Raw genomic sequence first — 21,618 nt, forward strand, 5'->3', positions numbered from 1 at the left:
TTTTTGAATTGGCTCCATATGAATTAATTGGATTATGATTACAATGAATTTAATTCCAATTGGCTTGAATTGGACTTTATTACTTAAGTGCCTTGAGATGACAATTGTTGTAATCTGGTGCTATATAAATAAAGTTGAATTGAATTGAATTGAATTGAGACAGTTTATCCTAACACACACACGCCTGCCCTTTTTCATTCATGTTGTCTCTTTTCTGGTTCTTTTGTGTAAATGTGCAATCATTCAAATGTGCTTTTACCTGCAAAGTGAAACAAAGCTCAAACAGCCATACAAGGAAAAATATTTCATTTCTCATGTTACAGAGCAGGGCTGTATGGTGGTTAGTTGGGTTGTAGGTTATGGGTTCCTGCTTCAAATCCATTCAGCGCATGTATTCAGTCAAGTTTCTTCTGCTTCTTGAAAATTAAGCAAAGAAATAATAATTGTTGTTACAATAAGATACAAATATTAATTTACACCTGAATTTTATACTGTAGTAATAATCAAAACTATTCTTTTTAATTTATTGGTACATTTGTTGATTAGTTTATTGAGACACTTATTTATTGATATATTTGTTGTTCATTTTGTTGATAATTGTTAGTTTTTGTACCTCCATAATTAACCTGGATGTCCTTTTGGCCAAGTTTACAGTTTTTTTGCTCCTAACATACACCAACTTTGATCAAACCTGGGTGAGACTGAAAAGGTGGAGCCTATGCTGGACATAACTCCCTTTGTCATCTATAGCAACCATTGCCTCTCATACATCCACCATACTGCCAAAAGTATTCACTCATCCATCCAAATGACTAAGTTCAGGTGTTCCAGTCACTTCCACAGCCACACCTAGACATGCAGACTGCTTCTACACACATCTGAGAAAGAATGGCTCGCTCTCAGGAGCTCAGTGAATCCCGTGGTACCCTGACAGGACGCCACCTGTGCAACGAGTCCAGTCCGTGACATTTTGCTGCTAAATGTTCCACAGTCAGCTGTCAGTGGTATGATAACAGAGTGGAAGTGATTGGAAACGACAGGAAGTGACGAATCACGCTTCTCCATCTGGAAACCTGATGGAGGAGTCTGAGTTTGGCGGTTGCCAGGGGAACGGTACTTGTCTGACTGCATTGTGCCAGGTGTAAGGTTTGGTGGAGGAGGGATTATGGTGTGGGGTTGTTGGCCCCTTAGTTCCAGTGAAAGGAACTCTGAATGCTTCAGCATACCAAGAGATTTTGGACCATTTCATGCTCCCAGCTTTGTGGAAACAGTTTAGGGATGGACCCTTCCTGTTCCAACATGGCTCCACAAAGCAAGGTCCATAAAGACATGGATGATCCAGTCTGGTGTGGAAGAACCTGACTGTCCTGCAGAGTCCTGACCTCAACCCGATAGAACACCTTTGGGATGAATTAGAGCAGAGACTGAGAGCCAGGCAAAAACTCCCATAAACACACTCCTAAACCTTGTGGAAAGCTCGCCCAGAAGAGCTGAAGCTGTTATAGCTGCAAAGGGTGGGCTGACATCATATTAAACCTTATGGAGTAAGAACTTAAGTTCATATGAGCAAAGTGTATTTATAAAATATATATGTATATGTATATATTATGTGTATATATAGAGACATCTATATATGTGTATTTTACTTAAATAAAGAAAAGAATTTGACAGATGTTTGTTGTGCAAATTTTCACATCATTTTTTACACATTTTTTACACATTTTTACACATTTTTTTACACATTTTTACACATTTTTTACACATTTTTTACACATTTTTACACATTTTTTACACATTTTTTACACATTTTTTACACATTCTCGCAGCTGTTGGACAGTGAATGATTGTCCAATTTTCCAATAATGTCAGTAAAGATGAACCCGCCTGCTGTCCTGTGAAGTGTTCGTGTGCGTGCAGTGCGTGTGTTCTGACTGTCGGCAGTGTTGTAGATGACCTGTGATGGCAGTAGAGATCACACTCTGACCCTCCTCTCAGATCGATCAGTCTCACATGCTTCGGTCCCTCTTATCAGTCTTACTGACTGTGTGTCGAGGGTTCGGACTTTCTCCAGGTCCGGCTCGGTCTCTCGTTGTTGGTCTGGTTGTATCTGGCCATACCGGGTTCAGACCGTTTCCTCCGAAACTTTTTGGACTCTTTTGAGCTTCAGTTAGCAGTTAGCATCTCGGAGTTGCAGCACACTGATCTTCATTTGCAACTTTTGAACACGGAGCCTCACACTTGTTTCACCCTGAAACGTGCTGCTGGTGTCCGGCCCAAAGCTTTAGCTTAGCTCCGGGGCTATTTGGCTGGTTTGTCTCTGGAGGTGGGATAGCTAAGCTAACAGGCTAATTGTTAAGTGATTTAGCAGTTGGCAGTTAGCCTGAACTGCTCTCGTCCTCCCGATGCCGGCGATGCTGGAGAGAAACCCAGAGGCCCTGGGGAAGAGAAGGGGCCGAGCCCCGGCGGGTAGTGGCAGCAGTGGCCCCGGAGCCGCGACCCACACCGGTGGGAAGAACCTGTCCGGTAATGGAAGCAGTACCAACAGCTGCTGGGAAGAAGGAAGTTCAGGCTCCAGCAGCGACGAGGAGCATGGTGGGTAGCCTCAGTCACTGTAGTACAACTGACTACGTGTACCTCCGAGAAGTGGCCCGAGTCCGGCTCTGAATAAACCCACTGGTGTTTGTGTGTGCGCTCAGGTGGAGGAGGCATGCGGGTCGGAGCGCAGTACCAGGCCGTGGTTCCGGATTTTGACCCGGGTAAGACTGCGGCATGACTTGAGATCTTGGAGGTGGAGTGGTAGCCTCGAACAATTACAGCACAGTGGCAAGTTTTAAGAAAGCCCTCAGCTTTTAGCAGACAGTTTTTAGCTTTTTCTTCTGTTTAGCTCTGAGTGGGTCAAGCAAGGATGTGATGATGAGTGAGAGGATTGGGGAACTAGAGAAAAGGAGTTCTGTGTTGTCCCATAGCATCAGAAATCACTTTGTGACTTCATTCCACAAAGCTGCTTCCTTTAATGGGGGGACTGTCACCTGGCTGTGGCTGAAAGCACTCATCTGTACTGATTCTGCTTGTATTTGACTACATTCTGACTTTGATTATCCGTGAAGAAGAGCACAGAGTTCACATGTAAAGCCACACACAATATACCTTCTTCCATGTCTTGGACAACATCCATCCAGTGTCCTAGAATTTTCTGATGGGGCCAGAGGCAGTGAATTTAGGTCCAGTTTAGGCTCTGCAACAGTCTGGCACTCTATCAGTTTTGGTGTGATTTGGTGTCCCATCATAGCATGTGTGTCAGGGAAAGCTGGCATAGCGGAACGCAGCGCTCAAACCAACACTACTGTTGTCGCACTGCTGATTCTGCAATGCTTGCTCTCTTGTGTATCAGTATGCACCGATGCACAGCTGAGTCACCTCTATTTGGCAGATATGAATTATCAAAGGAACAATGGTGGCCAAACCGAGCCAATAAAGGGCGGCAGCATCAGAGACTCAAAGAAAGTGAACAAACTGATAGAGAAGTCTGGCTCTGTGCTGGGACGGCTCTGGTCTGGAGCTGATTCGAAAGAAGAATGATGCACAAGCTTAAGAACATAGTGGACAATACTGCCCACCCTCCACACTGCTGAATACTGAACACTCCACACCCTCCACACTGCTGAATACTGAACACTCCACACCCTCCACACTGCTGAATACTGAACACTCCACACCCTCCACACTGCTCAGTGTTGAATCAACAGCTTAAGACAACATTCTGGTTTCACTTTGGAAGTCACAGAGTGATTTCTGATTGAATGTAATCTCATGTTATGTTGTTGTCTAATCATGGGCACCAGCTTAATACATTTTTCATGTACATGTGCCACCTTCTGCACACTCAGCACACACCAGTCTGGCATAAAGCATTCCAGTAGTGAGGGATGGATTTGATGTAGTTGGACCTAAAACTGCTGTTTGACTGATGCTGTTGCATAAATACTGAATGTACTTCAGCTGAAAAGTTTGAAACCTGAAGTTATCTAAAAAAGTATTGTTTGGGTTTTTAAATTGCTGTAGGGGTGCAGCCTCGAACAAAAAGCAAGACTTCTGTTTTTCTATGGGGAGCTCAAGCACTAATCAACACAAATCTGGGATCCCCATGGCAAAATGAAGCCAGAACCCAACTTGGAACCAGTCCTTTTTGTTTCAACAGCCAAAGCTCTGGCTCTGGCACAGAAAAAGCAATGCTATGCTTGTTCCAACCCTTTGCAAAAGAATCCATTACGTCAGGGGCTGAGGACGGGGTTGTGGAGACCAAACAGACTGACTTTAAACGTTCTGAGCTGCTGTGGTGTTCAGTCTGCTTAATTCAACAGAAAACAACACAAACTGAGCTGCAAAGAGGCTCTGAGGCTGAAGCAGGAGAGCATGAGCTCAGTAGGTGTGTTTCCCTCAAGCAGTTTCGATGCACATCGAGAAGTATCGCATCGGAAAAGGATGATGGAAACGCCATGATTCGAGTTAAAATCCCCTGAAAATACGCCCGCTGGCGCCGGGTTTTGGTTGATTGGAGCGGGATGGAAACAGCTGTGTTGGCATCAAGTCTGTGTTTGCAGGCCTCTCACAAGACAACAAACATGTTGGACAAGGAAGGTTTGTGTGGACGGAGGAAGACGTTTTTAACTTTAATTATCCCTGACAGTTCCCCACACATAAGGGCGGAGACCCATCTCTGCTCGGGCAGTTAAGGGCATTAAATAGCAGCTCTTGCCTCCTTCTCCTCATGACAGCCCCTCTAATCCCCAGCACTGACTGGGCTGACAGCTCCAAGACCCCATTCTTCATAAAGGTTCCAGTCCTCCCTCCGTGGTGACACACTCCGAGTCGGGAAGCCGGTAAAACCTTTACAGGCCGGTTGTCATGCCAACCTGCGGAAAAGTCGCAGGAGTTAGAAGTTTTCACCAAAGTCCGTACTTTTGATGGAAAAAATCACAACTGTCATTTGCAAGTGAATTTTGTGAGTTTGGAGCTACATTTCTTGACATTGTCAGGAGTTTTAATATTGTCAGCTGCTGTTTGTTTATCACACTCAGAATAGCATATTTAGGCCTGTTTGTATCACTATTCATTAATAACTGTTTTTCTCTTTGGAAAATCCTGTCGGGTTTGCATTAACAAACACCAACTGTTGTTCAAAACACTCAGTGGGTCTCCATGATGAGATTAACTGAAGCTACAGTTGGGTTCTGCTCCTTATCTGAGGGTAATTATCCTTGGATATATGGCGGTGAATGAATGGAATCACTGGCACAAAGCATGTCATACCCCGGTACCATAGGTGGCGCTGTCCCCATTTCAGCTATCGCTAATAGAGCCACTTCCTGTTGACGTCTTCACCACCAACAACAACAAACTCAGGCATTCAGAAAGATGGAGAACGCAGAGCGAGATGAAGCTGCGTCCCTCTCCATCTGTGATGAGCTGGTTATGGAACAGACGATGCACAACGGAGCATTCTCCATCGCGTTGTTTCTTTCTTTCTGACAGCAACAGGAATATCGTCTCCTTCCACTTCCGGGTCATGACCCCGGGAAAAAATCTGGAGCATGTGCAGAACGCTCGATCCGATCCACTGTCGTCTACAGGCTACAGTTCAGTGGGCAATCGGATAGAGTAATCCCAGGGTCTTATTTCAATCTTAAGTAACCCGATCCGATTCAATTTCTTGTCGGATTAAGCTTGTTACATGAGCTGAATAACTCAGTCTTATTGTAATTTAACCATTAATCCAATCCCATGGCCCTCATGTAACCGCACTGACTGTTAAAGAACAATACTAGTGATATTAGGACATGTGTTACAGGCCCCTGCTGCACCTCCCCACACTGGCAGAGTCCAGGAAGAAATGGCTCCTGAACGCACCACAGGAACAGCCTTCAGCTGCTCTAACTTCAGTGAACGAACGTGCCAGAGGACACGTTTGGAGAGGAGAATGGAACAGGAGTCCATAAACGGTTCAGATTTTATCATCCATCATGGTTCCAGCTCTCATTTAGCATTTAATAAAAAACGACACCGTTAAAGTCCCATTAACTTAGTGCAGAGTTTGTTCTCTGTGCAGGACAGACAGTCACAACGTAACTGACCTGCTGACAGAGGAAAAGGCGGAGCCGGGGGTGTCAAATTGAAATAAAATCTCTTATAGATTCCGCTGCATAATTAATTTCAGATGCTGATATAGCCTGTAAGGGACATTGGGTTAAACTTTGTCAGTTCATCAAAAAGTCCCAAGTGTAGTTGAATTGAGCGCCAAAATCACAACAAATGTAATTCTTCAAAGACAGCCAAATCCACTCTAATTGTAATACAAATAAATAAAATGAATTAAAATCTAAATTAGTCCAATTCTCAAAATCCTAATTCAAACAAACTTTGTCCAACTGAAGAACTCAACAGGTAGCACTGAAACTTCTCTCTGATCCAATCCCCCGTCCTGAGCTGCACGAGGCGACTGTGGAGAGAAAAAAACTCCCTTTTAACAGGAAGAAACCTCCATCAGAACCAGAACCAGGAAGGGTCCATCTGCCTGGACCAGCTGGGGCTGAGAGGACAGGAAAGAGGGGACAACAAGCAGCGTAACACCAGGCCAGAGACACCTGCTGAGAGAGAGAAACACAAGTTAATGACAGCAATGATGTCATCTGTTCATGGAGGGAGGAGAGGTGCATCATGGGAGCTCCCCCAGCAGGCTGGGCCTATAGCAGCTTAACTATGGGATGTTTCAGGCTCACCTGAGCCATCCCTAACTATAAGCTTTATCAAAAAGGAAAGTTTCAGCCTGATCTTAAAGGTAGAGAGGGTGTCTGCTTCCTGAAGCCAAACTGGCAGCTGGTTCCACAGAGAGGGGCCTGATAACTGAAGGCTCTGCCTCCCATTCTGCTTTTAGGGGCCTGATAACTGAAGGCTCTGCCTCCCATTCTGCTTTTAGGGGCCTGATAACTGAAGGCTCTGCCTCCCATTCTGCTTTTAGGGGCCTGATAACTGAAGGCTCTGCCTCCCATTCTGCTTTTAGGGGCCTGATAACTGAAGGCTCTGCCTCCCATTCTGCTTTTAGGGGCCTGATAACTGAAGGCTCTGCCTCCCATTCTGCTTTTAGGGGCCTGATAACTGAAGGCTCTGCCTCCCATTCTGCTTTTAGGGGCCTGATAACTGAAGGCTCTGCCTCCCATTCTGCTTTTAGGGACCTGATAACTGAAGGCTCTGCCTCCCATTCTGCTTTTAGGGGCCTGATAACTGAAGGCTCTGCCTCCCATTCTGCTTTTAGGGGCCTGATAACTGAAGGCTCTGCCTCCCATTCTGCTTTTAGGGGCCTGATAACTGAAGGCTCTGCCTCCCATTCTGCTTTTAGGGGCCTGATAACTGAAGGCTCTGCCTCCCGTTCTGCTTTTAGGGGCCTGATAACTGAAGGCTCTGCCTCTCATTCTGCTTTTAGGGGCCTGATAACTGAAGGCTCTGCCTCCCATTCTGCTTTTAGGGGCCTGATAACTGAAGGCTCTGCCTCCCGTTCTGCTTTTAGGGGCCTGATAACTGAAGGCTCTGCCTCTCATTCTGCTTTTAGGGGCCTGATAACTGAAGGCTCTGCCTCCCATTCTGCTTTTAGGGGCCTGATAACTGAAGGCTCTGCCTCCCATTCTGCTTTTAGGGGCCTGATAACTGAAGGCTCTGCCTCCCATTCTGCTTTTAGGGGCCTGATAACTGAAGGCTCTGCCTCCCATTCTGCTTTTAGGGGCCTGATAACTGAAGGCTCTGCCTCCCGTTCTGCTTTTAGGGGCCTGATAACTGAAGGCTCTGCCTCTCATTCTGCTTTTAGGGGCCTGATAACTGAAGGCTCTGCCTCCCATTCTGCTTTTAGGGGCCTGATAACTGAAGGCTCTGCCTCCCGTTCTGCTTTTAGGGGCCTGATAACTGAAGGCTCTGCCTCTCATTCTGCTTTTAGGGGCCTGATAACTGAAGGCTCTGCCCCCCATTCTGCTTTTAGGGGCCTGATAACTGAAGGCTCTGCCTCCCATTCTGCTTTTAGGGGCCTGATAACTGAAGGCTCTGCCTCCCATTCTGCTTTTAGGGGCCTGATAACTGAAGGCTCTGCCTCCCATTCTGCTTTTAGGGGCCTGATAACTGAAGGCTCTGCCTCCCATTCTGCTTTTAGGGGCCTGATAACTGAAGGCTCTGCCTCCCATTCTGCTTTTAGGGGCCTGATAACTGAAGGCTCTGCCTCCCATTCTGCTTTTAGGGGCCTCATAACTGAAGGCTCTGCCTCCCATTCTGCTTTTATAAACTCTGGGAACAACAAGGAAACCTGCAGCCTGAGAGCAAAGTGCTCTGTTGGGGAAATATCCAACTGTGAGATCTTTAAGATGTGATGGAGCTCGGTCATTAAGAGCTTTATATGTGAGGAGAAGAATCTTAAATTCTATTCTGAATCTAACAGGGAGCCAATGAAGAGAAGCTAAAACTGGAGAAACATGATCTCTCCTGTTAGTTCTCATCAGAACTCTGGCTGCAGGGTTTTGGATCAGCTGGAGGCTTTTCAGAGAATATGTGGGACAGAACAATAATAAGGAATTACAGTAGTTCAGTCCTGAAGGAACAAATGCATGAACTAGTTTCTCTGCATCACCCTGAGACAGGATGTTCCTGATTTTGTTGACATACTTGTAGTCTTTATATCCTCATTTGTAAGTCTGCTAAATGCATAAACATAATATAAACAGCCTACCCAACCTATTGGTTTCATCTGGTTTCATAGATAAGTACAGCTGAGTATCATCAGCATAGCAGTGGACATTTATGCCCTGCTGTCTGATAATAAAGTTGTTTTTGAGTTGGCTCTGTATGTATATTTGAATTGTTTTGTACATGAAATGTGCTAAATTTGATTTGATTTTGATGAATTGGACTAATTTTGAATTCAGTTAATTGGATTTGATTGATTATGATGACAATGAAGTGCTTTGAGATGACATTTGTGGTGAACTGTCGCTATAATTTTACTATATAAAATATATATAAATAAAACTGAATTGAAAGGTCTGAGGTGCATATCCTGTCAACAAAACCGATAGATTTGAATGTTTAAAGCACTTCTAATCAACAGGTTGTTGCTACATGAATAGATTTGTGTTCCCATGTGATTATTCTCAGAGTTTTCTCCTGTTTTCTGTGATGTGTGTTTGCAGAAGTATCCCAGGCAGCTCAGCTCAGAGAAAACCTGGGGATGTTGGTTTGGATCCCCAGCAGCTGCCTGAACCAGACTCAGCGTAAGAAACAAGTGATTCATCTGTTGTCATGTTGAATGTAAAAACCTTTTCAACCTGCACACAGCTGCAGTTTGCTGCTTTAGGGGCTGACACTGTGCTTTCTTTCAGTGGATGAGTACATCTCCATTGCCAAAGAGAAACATGGCTACAACATGGAGCAGGTAAATGCCTAACAGCTGCTTGTCTGACTCACTGTAGCTCAAATGATTTGTCATTAAACTCCAACTGCACACAGATTATAGCAATAACACAATGTTTGATGATGAGTTGGTCTGAAATAATATCAGATTTATATCCCATGTGAGGGGAAGAGCATGTGTTCTGATGGAGGAGATAACCTAACCCTGGTCTGAACAGCCCTCATACAAACGGAGCCTCTCAGATCCAGCAGCAAAGAGCTTCTCAGATCACTCTGTTGGTCATAGACTCTCAGTTCTGTTTGCTGTTGGTTGCTTTCACCTATTTCACACTCAGTGATGGCTTCTCAGATATTTTTTGTTACGATGACAAAGGTTCGAAAGGTAATTTATAGGTAGCTAGATAACTGTGGAGCTCCCCGTCAGTTAACTCGCTATAAGACGTCCCTTCAGCTCACATATTGTATGCCTTATGGAGGCATGATTGAAATGAATATGGTTCATCAATCAGTTTACCATGAAATCCCTTTGATTATGGACAGATAAATGCTTTCTGACCAAATGGAAGAACAGAATAATTCATTCAGAGATCAGATTAAGTGGAGTAACAACAGTGGACAAAAGTATATCCAGTATATAATTCTATATATAATTCTATATATTCAGCTCCCTTTGCACAGACTGAAGCTCACACATTCAATGGTGAACGATTAATGCTAAAAATCAACAGTTTACTGTTGCAGGAGCAGAACATGGTGTTCAACTTTAGTTAAAGTGAAGAATATTATAGTAGATTGTAGAAATGACTATAAAATGAGTGTGAATAATGATGATGTGTCTAAACTGCAACACTTCAGTGTGATTGATGACCTTCAGCCATGCTCCCAGCCTGTTCCCCCTCCATGGAAAGCTTTCTTTCCTGACCCGTTGCATTTTGCAGCCATGTCTTGACTCTCTTTTACGTTGGGAAACACCTCTCAGCTTCAGCTGCTGTCTGGGAGCGGATATGAGGATATTTAACGTTGTATCTCATTAGAACCTGTCCGTGCAGCACAGCAGCCCCTGAACTCAGGAGATAAGAGATGGTTCTGTGGAGCTTTGCCCTCACAGTGGCATCCAGCACCTCAGTGGAAAATGTAAGTCAGTGCTGCTGGAACAGCTCTGCTTCTGGCAGTGTGCAGCTCACAAGGTGGTCCGTAAAGGAGAGGCTTTCTCTGGTGTGAGTCAGGACTGTGTCACACCTCTCTATACATCTTCTACTTCTCCCTACATACTTCTTGATCTTGTGGTTCTTGTCGCTTCTTGCTGCTGAGATGAGTCCCTGAGGGGAGACCAACAATGTCTGTAATCCAGCATCCTTCATGCATTTTATTATGAGCAGGTTCTGAGAAGGGTTGAACTATATCTGATATAAGCTCCCTGCTTGTGAAGCTTTAGGGGGGCATGTTTGATGAAGACTGCACTGATGTTCTTCTTCTGCAGCTGCCGGTACAGTATGTCAGCTATGATTTTATTCTCCCCCTGTCAGGCTCTGGGGATGCTCTTCTGGCACAAACACAACATTGAGAAGTCCCTGGCTGACCTGCCGAACTTCACTCCATTTCCTGATGAGTGGACTGTGGAGGACCGAGTCTTGTTCGAACAGGCCTTCAGCTTCCATGGCAAGAGCTTCCACCGCATCCAGCAGATGGTACTAATGCAACCACTTAATCCTGACCAGTATAACCAGTGTTTCCAGTGACTCATTAGACTGTCTGTACGTAGTTACCTGATAAATCCATGGCCAGTCTGGTTCGTTTTTACTACTCCTGGAAGAAAAGTCGGAGTAAAACCAGTCTGATGGACCGACAGACTCGAAAAAATAAGCGCGAGAGAGGTGACAGGTGAGTTAAAACTGGCTGAGGTAACACAGCAGCATGGGTGCCACGTAATGTCTGAGGTGACTGATTGATGCCACCTGTGTTTGAGCAGTGATGAGGAAGTCGAGGATGCAAATGGAACTCCTCCGAGTGACTCAGAGTTTGACACAAATAAAGACGAGAAGAAGGAGGTAAAGTGCTCTTCACTATGTAAAGACTATTATTGCGTTGACTCTTATGGACCGTTACTTTAACGTCTCACTGGTTTCAGGTGAACGCTGGACCAGAGAGGTCAGAGGTGAAACCAGCTCCTGGTCTAAAGGTAAGAACACTGGAACTCCTTCCATAAAGCAAGCACACAAAATAAATCCGGCTCATTTTCAGTTTATTTAGTTCAGTAAAAACATAAAAAATGCTACTGGTTCAGAGACCCCTGGTCCAGCACAGCTCCCGTCATACTGAGCTGACAGTAAAAAAGTGAGGGAATGAAATCCAAACTCACTGAACTCATCAGCCTGGTGGAATTAACTAATGAATTAATTATTAGAATTAACTTCACAAGATGTAAGCAGCTGCCTTTTAAAGAGGAAGGAAGTAACTGCGAGCTGCTCTGCACCTTTTACACAGTGTAGTTTTAACCTTTTAATGAGACAAAAGGATCACAATCAGTCTGTCTCTGGGACACTGGACTTGGTTGCAGGACGATGGCTCACAGACAGGTAGTAACGCGTGTCTCTCTGTGCCAGCAGACGGGGGGTAAAGCGTCTCAGCGAATGAAGAAACGTCCTCCCAGAGGAATGTTTTTGAATCAGCAGGACGTCGTTTCATTGTCGTCTTCGTCTGCTCAGGGATTCATCAGACAGCTGGACTGTCAGCTGGTCTCCATCAAGAGACAGGTGTGTCCGTCTGTCTGGCTGTCAGCAGGTCTCCGTGTAGAGATGCACAAGTCTGTGTCTGCTGACCTGTACCTTTCTCTGCTCCAGATTCAGACCATCAAACAGACAAACAGCGCTCTGAAGGACAAACTTTGCCCAGGGGTCGAGGAGTTCCGGCAACCTGAGGTAACCATGGTAACACAGCAGCCACATTGCAAGGGAAGCAGCACACACTGAAACGAGTGGTGTAGGTCAGCTGTGTGGAGACGGAGCTCTGTGCAGGCACTGCTGCCTGTTGGTGGCGCTGGTTGCCTTCATGGCAGGTGGATGTTTGCTGCCGGGGATGGTGGATGCTGCTCTGATGTGGCTGTGTTGCTGCTTTTCTTTCAGATGAATCAAAAGTACAACAACCGCTGGACCACAGAAGAGCAGCTGCTTGCTGTACAAGGTAACACCTGAACTACCTATAACCAGGTGACCTGACACCCTTTGAGGAGCGAAACCTTAATTAACTTTAATAAAACCTCCAAATGTGTGATTGGTCAGTGACTCTCCCTCCCTCGTTTATTCCTACACAGCCATCAGAAAGTACGGGAGGGACTTCCAGGCGATTTCTGATGTGATCGGAAACAAGTCGGTGGTCCAAGTGAAGAACTTCCTTGTGAACTACAGGCGGCGGTTTAACCTGGACGAAGTTCTTCAGGAGTGGGAAGCAGAACATGGAATGGAGGCAGGAGTCAGGGGCGGAGAAGAGGACAAGATGGAGGAAAAGATGGAGGTGTGTGCTGCCGAGGATGATGAGGCTGCTTCTAAGCAGAGGAAAGAGGTGAGTCTACAGGGCCTCAGGTGCTGTAAAGGTGTATGTGGGGGTGGGGTCTCTACAGCTCTGTCCCTGGGGTATGTGGGCAGGACTAGATGTAAAATATGAAAGTATCTGCCACATTCAACACAATATGCCGTGATTTACCACTAAGTCTTTGCTCTTCCTCTCTGGAGGACAGCAGCTGCTGCTCCAACAGTGTTAAATCCTGTGTTTTTCACTCATTTACAGGCACGTTGAAGTACTTCAGCTCGTTATATGGTGCTGATTGTTGTCTTCACCTCCAGTGTTAGTTGTTTTCACATGTGATCCATCAGGTTATCTATTCATAATTAATTTGGCTGTCATGTGGCCATATTTAGGTTCTGTGATTTCATGTCTTTTGATGAACGGCTCTCTGGGCTATCAAAACATGAATATACAGAGGCTTGCAGCTTTCAGACTAACTAGTGTGACCTCAAGCCTGTATTACATCTACATTTATTCATTTCATTTCATTCAGAGCGACTTACAAATGCAGCAGGGATGGGACGACACACTTAAACTCACCATACGATGTGCCTCGATATGCCAGGGTCCCAATACGATACGATATAAAAAAAAGATCAAATATTACTGCATAATTACAACTTATTTATCTTTGTTTCAGTTGCACACAAACAGGGAAACACACGGCCTAGCAGTTCAAACACAAATAAGAACACTCCTAAAAAAATAAAAAAAATAAGATAGAAAAACTAGCTCAAACGTTTCTGCCTTTCAATCCCTTTCTTTTTATCCCTCTCTCTCTCTCTGACACCTCACACTCTCTTTCTCTCGCTCCCTCTCTCATTCACTCAAATCGGCCAATTTAAAGAAGAACAATCACTATGAGAAATAGGTTTCCAGGCTGCAGCCTACACATATACAGTCACACACGCACAGCTCACCTCCATTTTTCTACCTGCAAATGAATTTCCTGACTTATCCGGTCATAAGACTCGTGTTGTTCATCATTCAGGTGGGGGTCAAACGCTGTGCACCCCTGCAGCATATCATCACAGTCACACAAATGACCTTTATCCCGTCGGAGCAGCCTCAGTTTTGACCTCATTCACCTCCATTGTTCGGCAGTTTGAGGGCTAACCAGAGAAGTTGGTGCTAATGTTAGCTTTCCCTTTGAGGAGTGTGGTTGTCACAGCATGCACTGACCCGCTGTGACCTGACCCAGAGCTATAGAGTAATACAACCAGCCTGCCACACACACACATTAAATTAACTTCACAAATCATGGGGCAGTGCCATGTAGTCTTTGAAAAACGATGCATATTTTCACATTTTGTATCGCGAAATTTCGTCCCATCTCTAGAATGCAGCACAACATTAAAGCAGAAACTCATGAATACCAAAGGACACAATCCAAGTAGAACAGATAAGGAAGTCCGCTTTGGATGGATCTGTCTTTGGATGGTTGGCTTCGTTTGGGCAGGTGTGGAAGCTCATCCGAACTCTGGTGCGCACCAAACAAGTCAAATCTGGTTCACCTGAGACCGTGCAGTGGGAGGTCCAACAAAGTAAAGACAAAGTGAACCAATCAGAGGAAGTGACGCAGGGCACAGTGCATTTTGGTTCCAGAACAAACAAAGCCAACAGTGCAAAGCAGAGGTAAAGAAAGAAAGAGTTGGAAAGCATCTTGTGGGCAGATGTGGAGCAGTGAGAAGTTACTGATTCATGGTCAGAGGACCGTATATCACGGCTGCTTGTGTGATGGATTTCCGTTTTCGGTCCTGGTCAGTCGATGAACTGGGTTTCCTTTGTGGGTAGTGCTCATTTCTGGCACTGGTGCCCCAAACAAGCAGCAGTTGTAACGTGATGTTGTCCAGGGTCTGCTTTCCAAAGTGTGAAAGTGAACCGAACCAAATGATGGTGTGACCATTCTTGCCATTGAACAGAGGTGAAGGTGACGACCATGCAGCCATGTTCACAATTATCTGAAATTGCAATGACACCATTTAACTGTGATCTGGTACTTTTCCAGATGTTAATAGCTCATCTGCTCCAGATCATTTCCAGGACAAATGATTTAGGGCAGAACATCCCCGTAAAAAGTGAACCAACATCATGACGCTTATTTGTCAAAGTTGAACCTGAACGTTTATTGATGGTGGTTTTCATTCTCCTGCAGGAACCATCCTCGCTGGTGGATGCTGAAAAGCCTCTGGCATCCTGAGACCACAGCCCTGACAGCTGGCCTCTGACCTAAGAACCTGGCCCCGAGGGATTTGTTTCATTATTACATTGTGATTTTATTATATTTTATTTCAGTTTCTCTGCTATGCTTCTAATGGTCAGTTATGAGGTTTGAATCACAAAATAAACTGTCATCACTGCTCTTTCTGGACGAATCAGATGTGAATCAAAGGGGAAGGAGTCTGGTTTTTGTCACAAAATTTTGTCCTTTAAATCTATCTTTTTTAATTGTTTTACTTTGTCTGCAATTGTTTGGGCTTTGAGGTGGAGAGATTAAACAGCCATATTGGATGATGTAGCTCAGGTTAGGGCGTATGTCAAATCCTGATAATGTCTTTTTTTTTTTTTTTTAGGATTTTAGAATGTTTTTAGAAACACAATAAAACCAAAGTTCATCAATACAGTCAAAACTGTCCACTGTGTTGCCTCTATTTCTTTGTTCCTTCTGGGATGCAGATGGAAGGGTTATATCTAAAAACAGCGTTTATCAACCTTAATATGGTTTTCTCTTTTTATTTTTGTTCTTTCGTAACATTTGTTTGAGGACAGATAATTGATGAAATCCATTTTGTGTTTTGTAAGCCTCAGGAAAAAATATCTCCTCAGTGTTTGCTTGAATTTAGTTTGACCACTTTTGAACCGTATCCATTATGAATTCATAAAGAAATGGATTTTACTCTGGTTTCTCTGCTTTAGCTTTTGTCTCATTTGTTGCTTGAAAACCAAGCATTTAGTTATTTTACGAAAGCCTCTCGAGACATTGGATAGCTTATAACACACTGTACAAAATTCCTGCTGCAGCCCTCATTTCTTTCAGACTTTCCTGTAATCTTTTAAATTGGTCTTGAGCAATAGTGTGACCAGGCCCCTTGAGAAGGCTCTCCTGCCTCGGTGCTTTTAGTCTAACCCCCGCCCTCCACCTATAGTAGTACTAACTGATATGAATCAAATTATTAAAATCAATATGCATTTCTTTGAATGTATTTTAACTTTGAGAATTTCCTCCACTCAACTCTTCAGTACACAATATGAAACTTTTAAGTCTAAAATGATGTGACTGTCATATAAGTGTATGGCCATAAATGTTCATCCATCTGTGGTTGCAGTAGATGAAATCTTATCCTTTCGTAGTATTTAGTTTTCCTGCGCAATGGAGCACAACTTTGTTTTATGTTGTGCCTCCATCATAAGTTCCTGAGGCCCTTTACAATATTATATATATTATATATATTACAATATTAATCGACTGCATATCTTTACATTCAGTGAGGTTCACTTTAAATTCAATTATACTTTAATAATCCCCAAAGGGAAATGATATGGTTTCAGTATAGATCATTCTTGAATAAATGCTATTGTTATAGATGGATAACAAAATACAACAGGATAGAAATCAGCTGACAAATTTATAGAAAGTTGGGTGTGGTAGAGAACATCTTCAGTGGCTTGGGGTGTTGTTTTTGTGGCTAGGCAACAATTTAGCTGATGGTTACACACAGTGTCAGCAGGTAACACAGGTGAACAACGCTCCTTCTCAGTGACATGTGCAGGATTCCACCATCTGTTGTTACCCAGCTCTGTGATCCTCCTCCTTTACTGTTAGCGCTCTGTCTGCAGTCTCTGTCTGTCCTGATAGTCTTAAAGCTGAGCAGAGAGCTGTTAGAGTTGTTCCTGCAGCCAGGTCCAGGATTCCACCATCTGTTGTTAACCAGCTCTGTGATCCTCCTCCTTTACTGTTAGCGCTCTGTCTGCAGTCTCTGTCTGTCCGGATAGTCTTAAAGCTGAGCAGAGAGCTGTTAGAGCTGTTCCTGCAGCCAGGTCCAGGATTCCACCATCTGTTGTTAACCAGCTCTGTGATCCTCCTCCTTTACTGTTTGCGCTCTGTCTGCAGTCTCTGTCTGCCCGGATAGTCTTAAAGCTGAGCAGAGAGCTGTTAGAGTTGTTCCTGCAGCCAGGTCCAGGATTCCACCATCTGTTGTTAACCAGCTCTGTGATCCTCCTCCTTTACTGTTAGCGCTCTGTCTGCAGTCTCTGTCTGTCCAGATAGTCTTAAAGCTGAGCAGAGAGCTGTTAGAGCTGTTCCTGCAGCCAGGTCCAGGATTCCACCATCTGTTGTTAACCAGCTCTGTGATCCTCCTCCTTTACTGTTAGCGCTCTGTCTGCAGTCTCTGTCTGCCCGGATAGTCTTAAAGCTGAGCAGAGAGCTGTTAGAGTTGTTCCTGCAGCCAGGTCCAGGATTCCACCATCTGTTGTTAACCAGCTCTGTGATCCTCCTCCTTTACTGTTAGCGCTCTGTCTGCAGTCTCTGTCTGTCCGGATAGTCTTAAAGCTGAGCAGAGAGCTGTTAGAGTTGTTCCTGCAGCCAGGTCCAGGATTCCACCATCTGTTGTTAACCAGCTCTGTGATCCTCCTCCTTTACTGTTAGCGCTCTGTCTGCAGTCTCTGTCTGCCCGGATAGTCTTAAAGCTGAGCAGAGAGCTGTTAGAGCTGTTCCTGCAGCCAGGTCCAGGATTCCACCATCTGTTGTTAACCAGCTCTGTGATCCTCCTCCTTTACTGTTAGCGCTCTGTCTGCAGTCTCTGTCTGCCCGGATAGTCTTAAAGCTGAGCAGAGAGCTGTTAGAGTTGTTCCTGCAGCCAGGTCCAGGATTCCACCATCTGTTGTTAACCAGCTCTGTGATCCTCCTCCTTTACTGTTAGCGCTCTGTCTGCAGTCTCTGTCTGTCCGGATAGTCTTAAAGCTGAGCAGAGAGCTGTTAGAGTTGTTCCTGCAGCCAGGTCCAGGATTCCACCATCTGTTGTTAACCAGCTCTGTGATCCTCCTCCTTTACTGTTAGCGCTCTGTCTGCAGTCTCTGTCTGCCCGGATAGTCTTAAAGCTGAGCAGAGAGCTGTTAGAGCTGTTCCTGCAGCCAGGTCCAGGATTCCACCATCTGTTGTTAACCAGCTCTGTGATCCTCCTCCTTTACTGTTAGCGCTCTGTCTGCAGTCTCTGTCTGCCCGGATAGTCTTAAAGCTGAGCAGAGAGCTGTTAGAGTTGTTCCTGCAGCCAAGTCTCTGGAAAACATGTTCCTGTTGTATCTTTTTTAGCTTTCAAACGCTCATCCATTTTATCCACCAGTGATATCATACTTACCATGGCAGTGAAGGAAAGAAATATTTTAAACTTCTTATATACATAATTCTTGCTCACTTTTCAGTGATTTTTACAAGCCTATGACCGAAAAGCAAGAAGTCAAATACTGTTTAACATTCAACCCTGACTCACAAATATGTGGTGCCTCAACTGCCTTTTTAATAAGTTGACAATCTGACGTATCTTTCTTTGTTACTAGAGTACTGTGGTAGGACGTGTTGTCATCTCTGTTGTCTCTAATGGACTATTTTTGAACAGCAATGGTGGATCATCAAGCAGTCAATGTGATGGTGCAGCAATAAGATCACTTGTTTTCTGCATTTAAAGGGTACCATGTTTATACAACCAGCTATTGTATGTGTACAATAATGTGGAGAGGACAGTGTTCTATGGCGACATTAAAGATACAGTAATGTTGAGAGGACAGTGTTCTGTAGGAACAGTAATGTTGAGAGGACAGTGTTCTGTGGGATCATTGATGTGGAGAGGACAGTGTTGTGTAGGAACATTAATGTGGAGAGGACAGTGTTCTGTAGGAACATTAATGTGGAGAGGACAGTGTTCTGTAGGAACATTAATGTGGAGAGGACAGTGTTGTGTAGGATCATTAATGTGGAGAGGACAGTGTTCTTTAGGAACATTAATGTGGAGAGGACAGTGTTCTGTAGGAACATTAATGTGGAGAGGACAGTGTTCTGTGGGAACATTAATGTGGAGAGGACAGTGTTCTGTGGGAACATTAATGTGGAGAGGACAGTGTTCTGTGGGAACATTAATGTGGAGAGGACAGTGTTCTTTAGGAACATTAATGTGGAGAGGACAGTGTTCTGTGGGAACATAAATGTGGAGAGGACAGTGTTCTTTAGGAACATTAATGTGGAGAGGACAGTGTTCTGTAGGAACATTAATGTGGAGAGGACAGTGTTCTGTGGGAACATTAATGTGGAGAGGACAGTGTTCTGTGGGAACATTAATGTGGAGAGGACAGTGTTCTTTAGGAACATTAATGTGGAGAGGACAGTGTTCTGTGGGAACATTAATGTGGAGAGGACAGTGTTCTGTAGGATCATTAATGTGGAGAGGACAGTGTTCTGTAGGAACATTAATGTGGAGAGGACAGTGTTCTTTAGGAACATTAATGTGGAGAGGACAGTGTTCTGTAGGAACATTAATGTGGAGAGGACAGTGTTCTATAGGAACATTAATGTGGAGAGGACAGTGTTCTTTAGGAACATTAATGTGGAGAGGATAGTGTTCTATAGGAACATTAATGTGGAGAGGACAGTGTTCTATGGGAACATTAATGTGGGGAGGACAGTGTTCTTTAGGAACATTAATGTGGAGAGGACAGTGTTCTGTAGGAACATTAATGTGGAGAGGACAGTGTTCTATAGGAACATTAATGTGGAGAGGACAGTGTTCTATGGGAACATTAATGTGGAGAGGACAGTGTTCTTTAGGAACATTAATGTGGAGAGGACAGTGTTCTGTAGGAACATTAATGTGGAGAGGACAGTGTTCTATAGGAACATTAATGTGGAGAGGACAGTGTTCTTTAGGAACATTAATGTGGAGAGGACAGTGTTCTGTAGGAACATTAATGTGGAGAGGACAGTGTTCTGTAGGAACATTAATGATACAGTAATGTGGAGAGGACAGTGTTCTGTAGGAACGTTAATGATACAGTAATGTGGAGAGGACAGTGTTCTTTAGGAACATTAATGTGGAGAGGACAGTGTTCTTTAGGAACATTAATGTGGAGAGGACAGTGTTCTTTAGGAACATTAATGTGGAGAGGACAGTGTTCTTTAGGAACATTAATGTGGAGAGGACGGTGTTCTGTAGGAACATTAATGTGGAGAGGACAGTGTTCTGTGGGAACATTAATGTGGAGAGGACAGTGTTGTGTGGGAACATTAATGTGGAGAGGACAGTGTTCTGTAGGAACATTAATGTGGAGAGGACAGTGTTCTTTAGAAACATTAATGTGGAGAGGACAGTGTTCTGTGGGAACATTAATGTGGAGAGGACAGTGTTCTGTAGGAACATTAATGTGGAGAGGACAGTGTTCTGTGGGATCATTAATGTGTGGAGGACAGTGTTCTGTAGGAACATTAATGTGGAGAGGACAGTGTTCTGTGGGAACATTAATGTGGAGAGGACAGTGTTCTGTAGGATCATTAATGTGGGGAGGACAGTGTTCTTTAGGAACAGTAATGTGGAGAGGACAGTGTTCTGTAGGAACATTAATGTGGAGAGGACAGTGTTCTGTAGGAACATTAATGTGTGGAGGACAGTGTTCTGTGGGATTAATAATGTGGAGAGGACAGTGTTCTTTAGGAACATTAATGTGGAGAGGACAGTGTTGTGTAGGAACATTAATGTGGAGAGGACAGTGTTCTGTAGGAACATTAATGTGGAGAGGACAGTGTTCTGTAGGAACATTAATGTGGAGAGGACAGTGTTCTGTAGGAACATTAATGTGGAGAGGACAGTGTTGTGTAGGATCATTAATGTGGAGAGGAGAGTGTTCTTTAGGAACATTAATGTGGAGAGGACAGTGTTCTGTAGGAACATTAATGTGGAGAGGACAGTGTTCTGTGGGAACATTAATGTGGAGAGGACAGTGTTCTGTGGGAACATTAATGTGGAGAGGACAGTGTTCTGTGGGAAAATTAATGTGGAGAGGACAGTGTTCTTTAGGAACATTAATGTGGAGAGGACAGTGTTCTGTGGGAACATAAATGTGGAGAGGACAGTGTTCTTTAGGAACATTAATGTGGAGAGGACAGTGTTCTGTAGGAACATTAATGTGGAGAGGACAGTGTTCTGTAAGAACATTAATGTGGAGAGGACAGTGTTCTGTAGGGACATTAATGTGGAAAGGACAGTGTTCTGTAGGAACATTAATGTGGAGAGGACAGTGTTCTGTAGGAACATTAATGTGGAGAGGACAGTGTTCTGTAGGAACATTAATATGGAGAGGACAGTGTTTTTTTGGGACATTAATGTGGAGAGGACAGTGTTCTGTGGGAACATTAATGTGGAGAGGACAGTGTTCTTTAGGAACATTAATGTGGAGAGGACAGTGTTCTGTGGGAACATTAATGTGGAGAGGACAGTGTTCTGTGGGAACATTAATGTAGAGAGGACAGTGTTCTGTAGGATCATTAATGTGGAGAGGACAGTGTTCTGTAGGATCATTAATGTGGAGAGGACAGTGTTCTGTAAGAACATTAATGTGGAGAGGACAGTGTTCTAT

At 44.2% G+C, this 21,618-nt stretch overlaps 2 protein-coding genes across 3 annotated transcripts in view; one reads left to right on the forward strand and one right to left on the reverse strand.

The window, feature by feature from the left end:
* Positions 1-21,618, reverse strand: part of clec14a (C-type lectin domain containing 14A) — a 483,122-nt gene that overhangs the window by 169,498 nt on the left and 292,006 nt on the right. The gene's annotated exons all lie outside the window — the stretch shown is intronic.
* On the forward strand, positions 1,958-15,633 carry rcor1 (REST corepressor 1). 2 transcript variants are annotated; one of them, XM_072365443.1, is made up of 13 exons: positions 1,958-2,592; positions 2,697-2,756; positions 9,222-9,302; positions 9,411-9,463; positions 10,968-11,129; positions 11,204-11,322; positions 11,411-11,489; positions 11,570-11,620; positions 12,045-12,194; positions 12,282-12,359; positions 12,564-12,621; positions 12,752-12,999; positions 15,158-15,633. In XM_072365443.1, the coding sequence occupies exons 1-13, from the start codon at positions 2,403-2,405 to the stop codon at positions 15,200-15,202; spliced, it is 1,374 nt and encodes a 457-aa protein (XP_072221544.1). In that variant the 5' UTR covers positions 1,958-2,402; the 3' UTR covers positions 15,203-15,633. The 2 variants fall into 2 exon arrangements, with proteins under 2 accessions (XP_072221544.1, XP_072221545.1); XM_072365444.1 differs by having other exon boundaries at positions 12,048-12,194.

Source organism: Leuresthes tenuis, unplaced genomic scaffold, assembly GCF_036924035.1.
Source record: "Leuresthes tenuis unplaced genomic scaffold, fLeuTen1.0.hap1 SCAF_15, whole genome shotgun sequence".
NCBI lineage: Eukaryota > Metazoa > Chordata > Actinopteri > Atheriniformes > Atherinopsidae > Leuresthes > Leuresthes tenuis.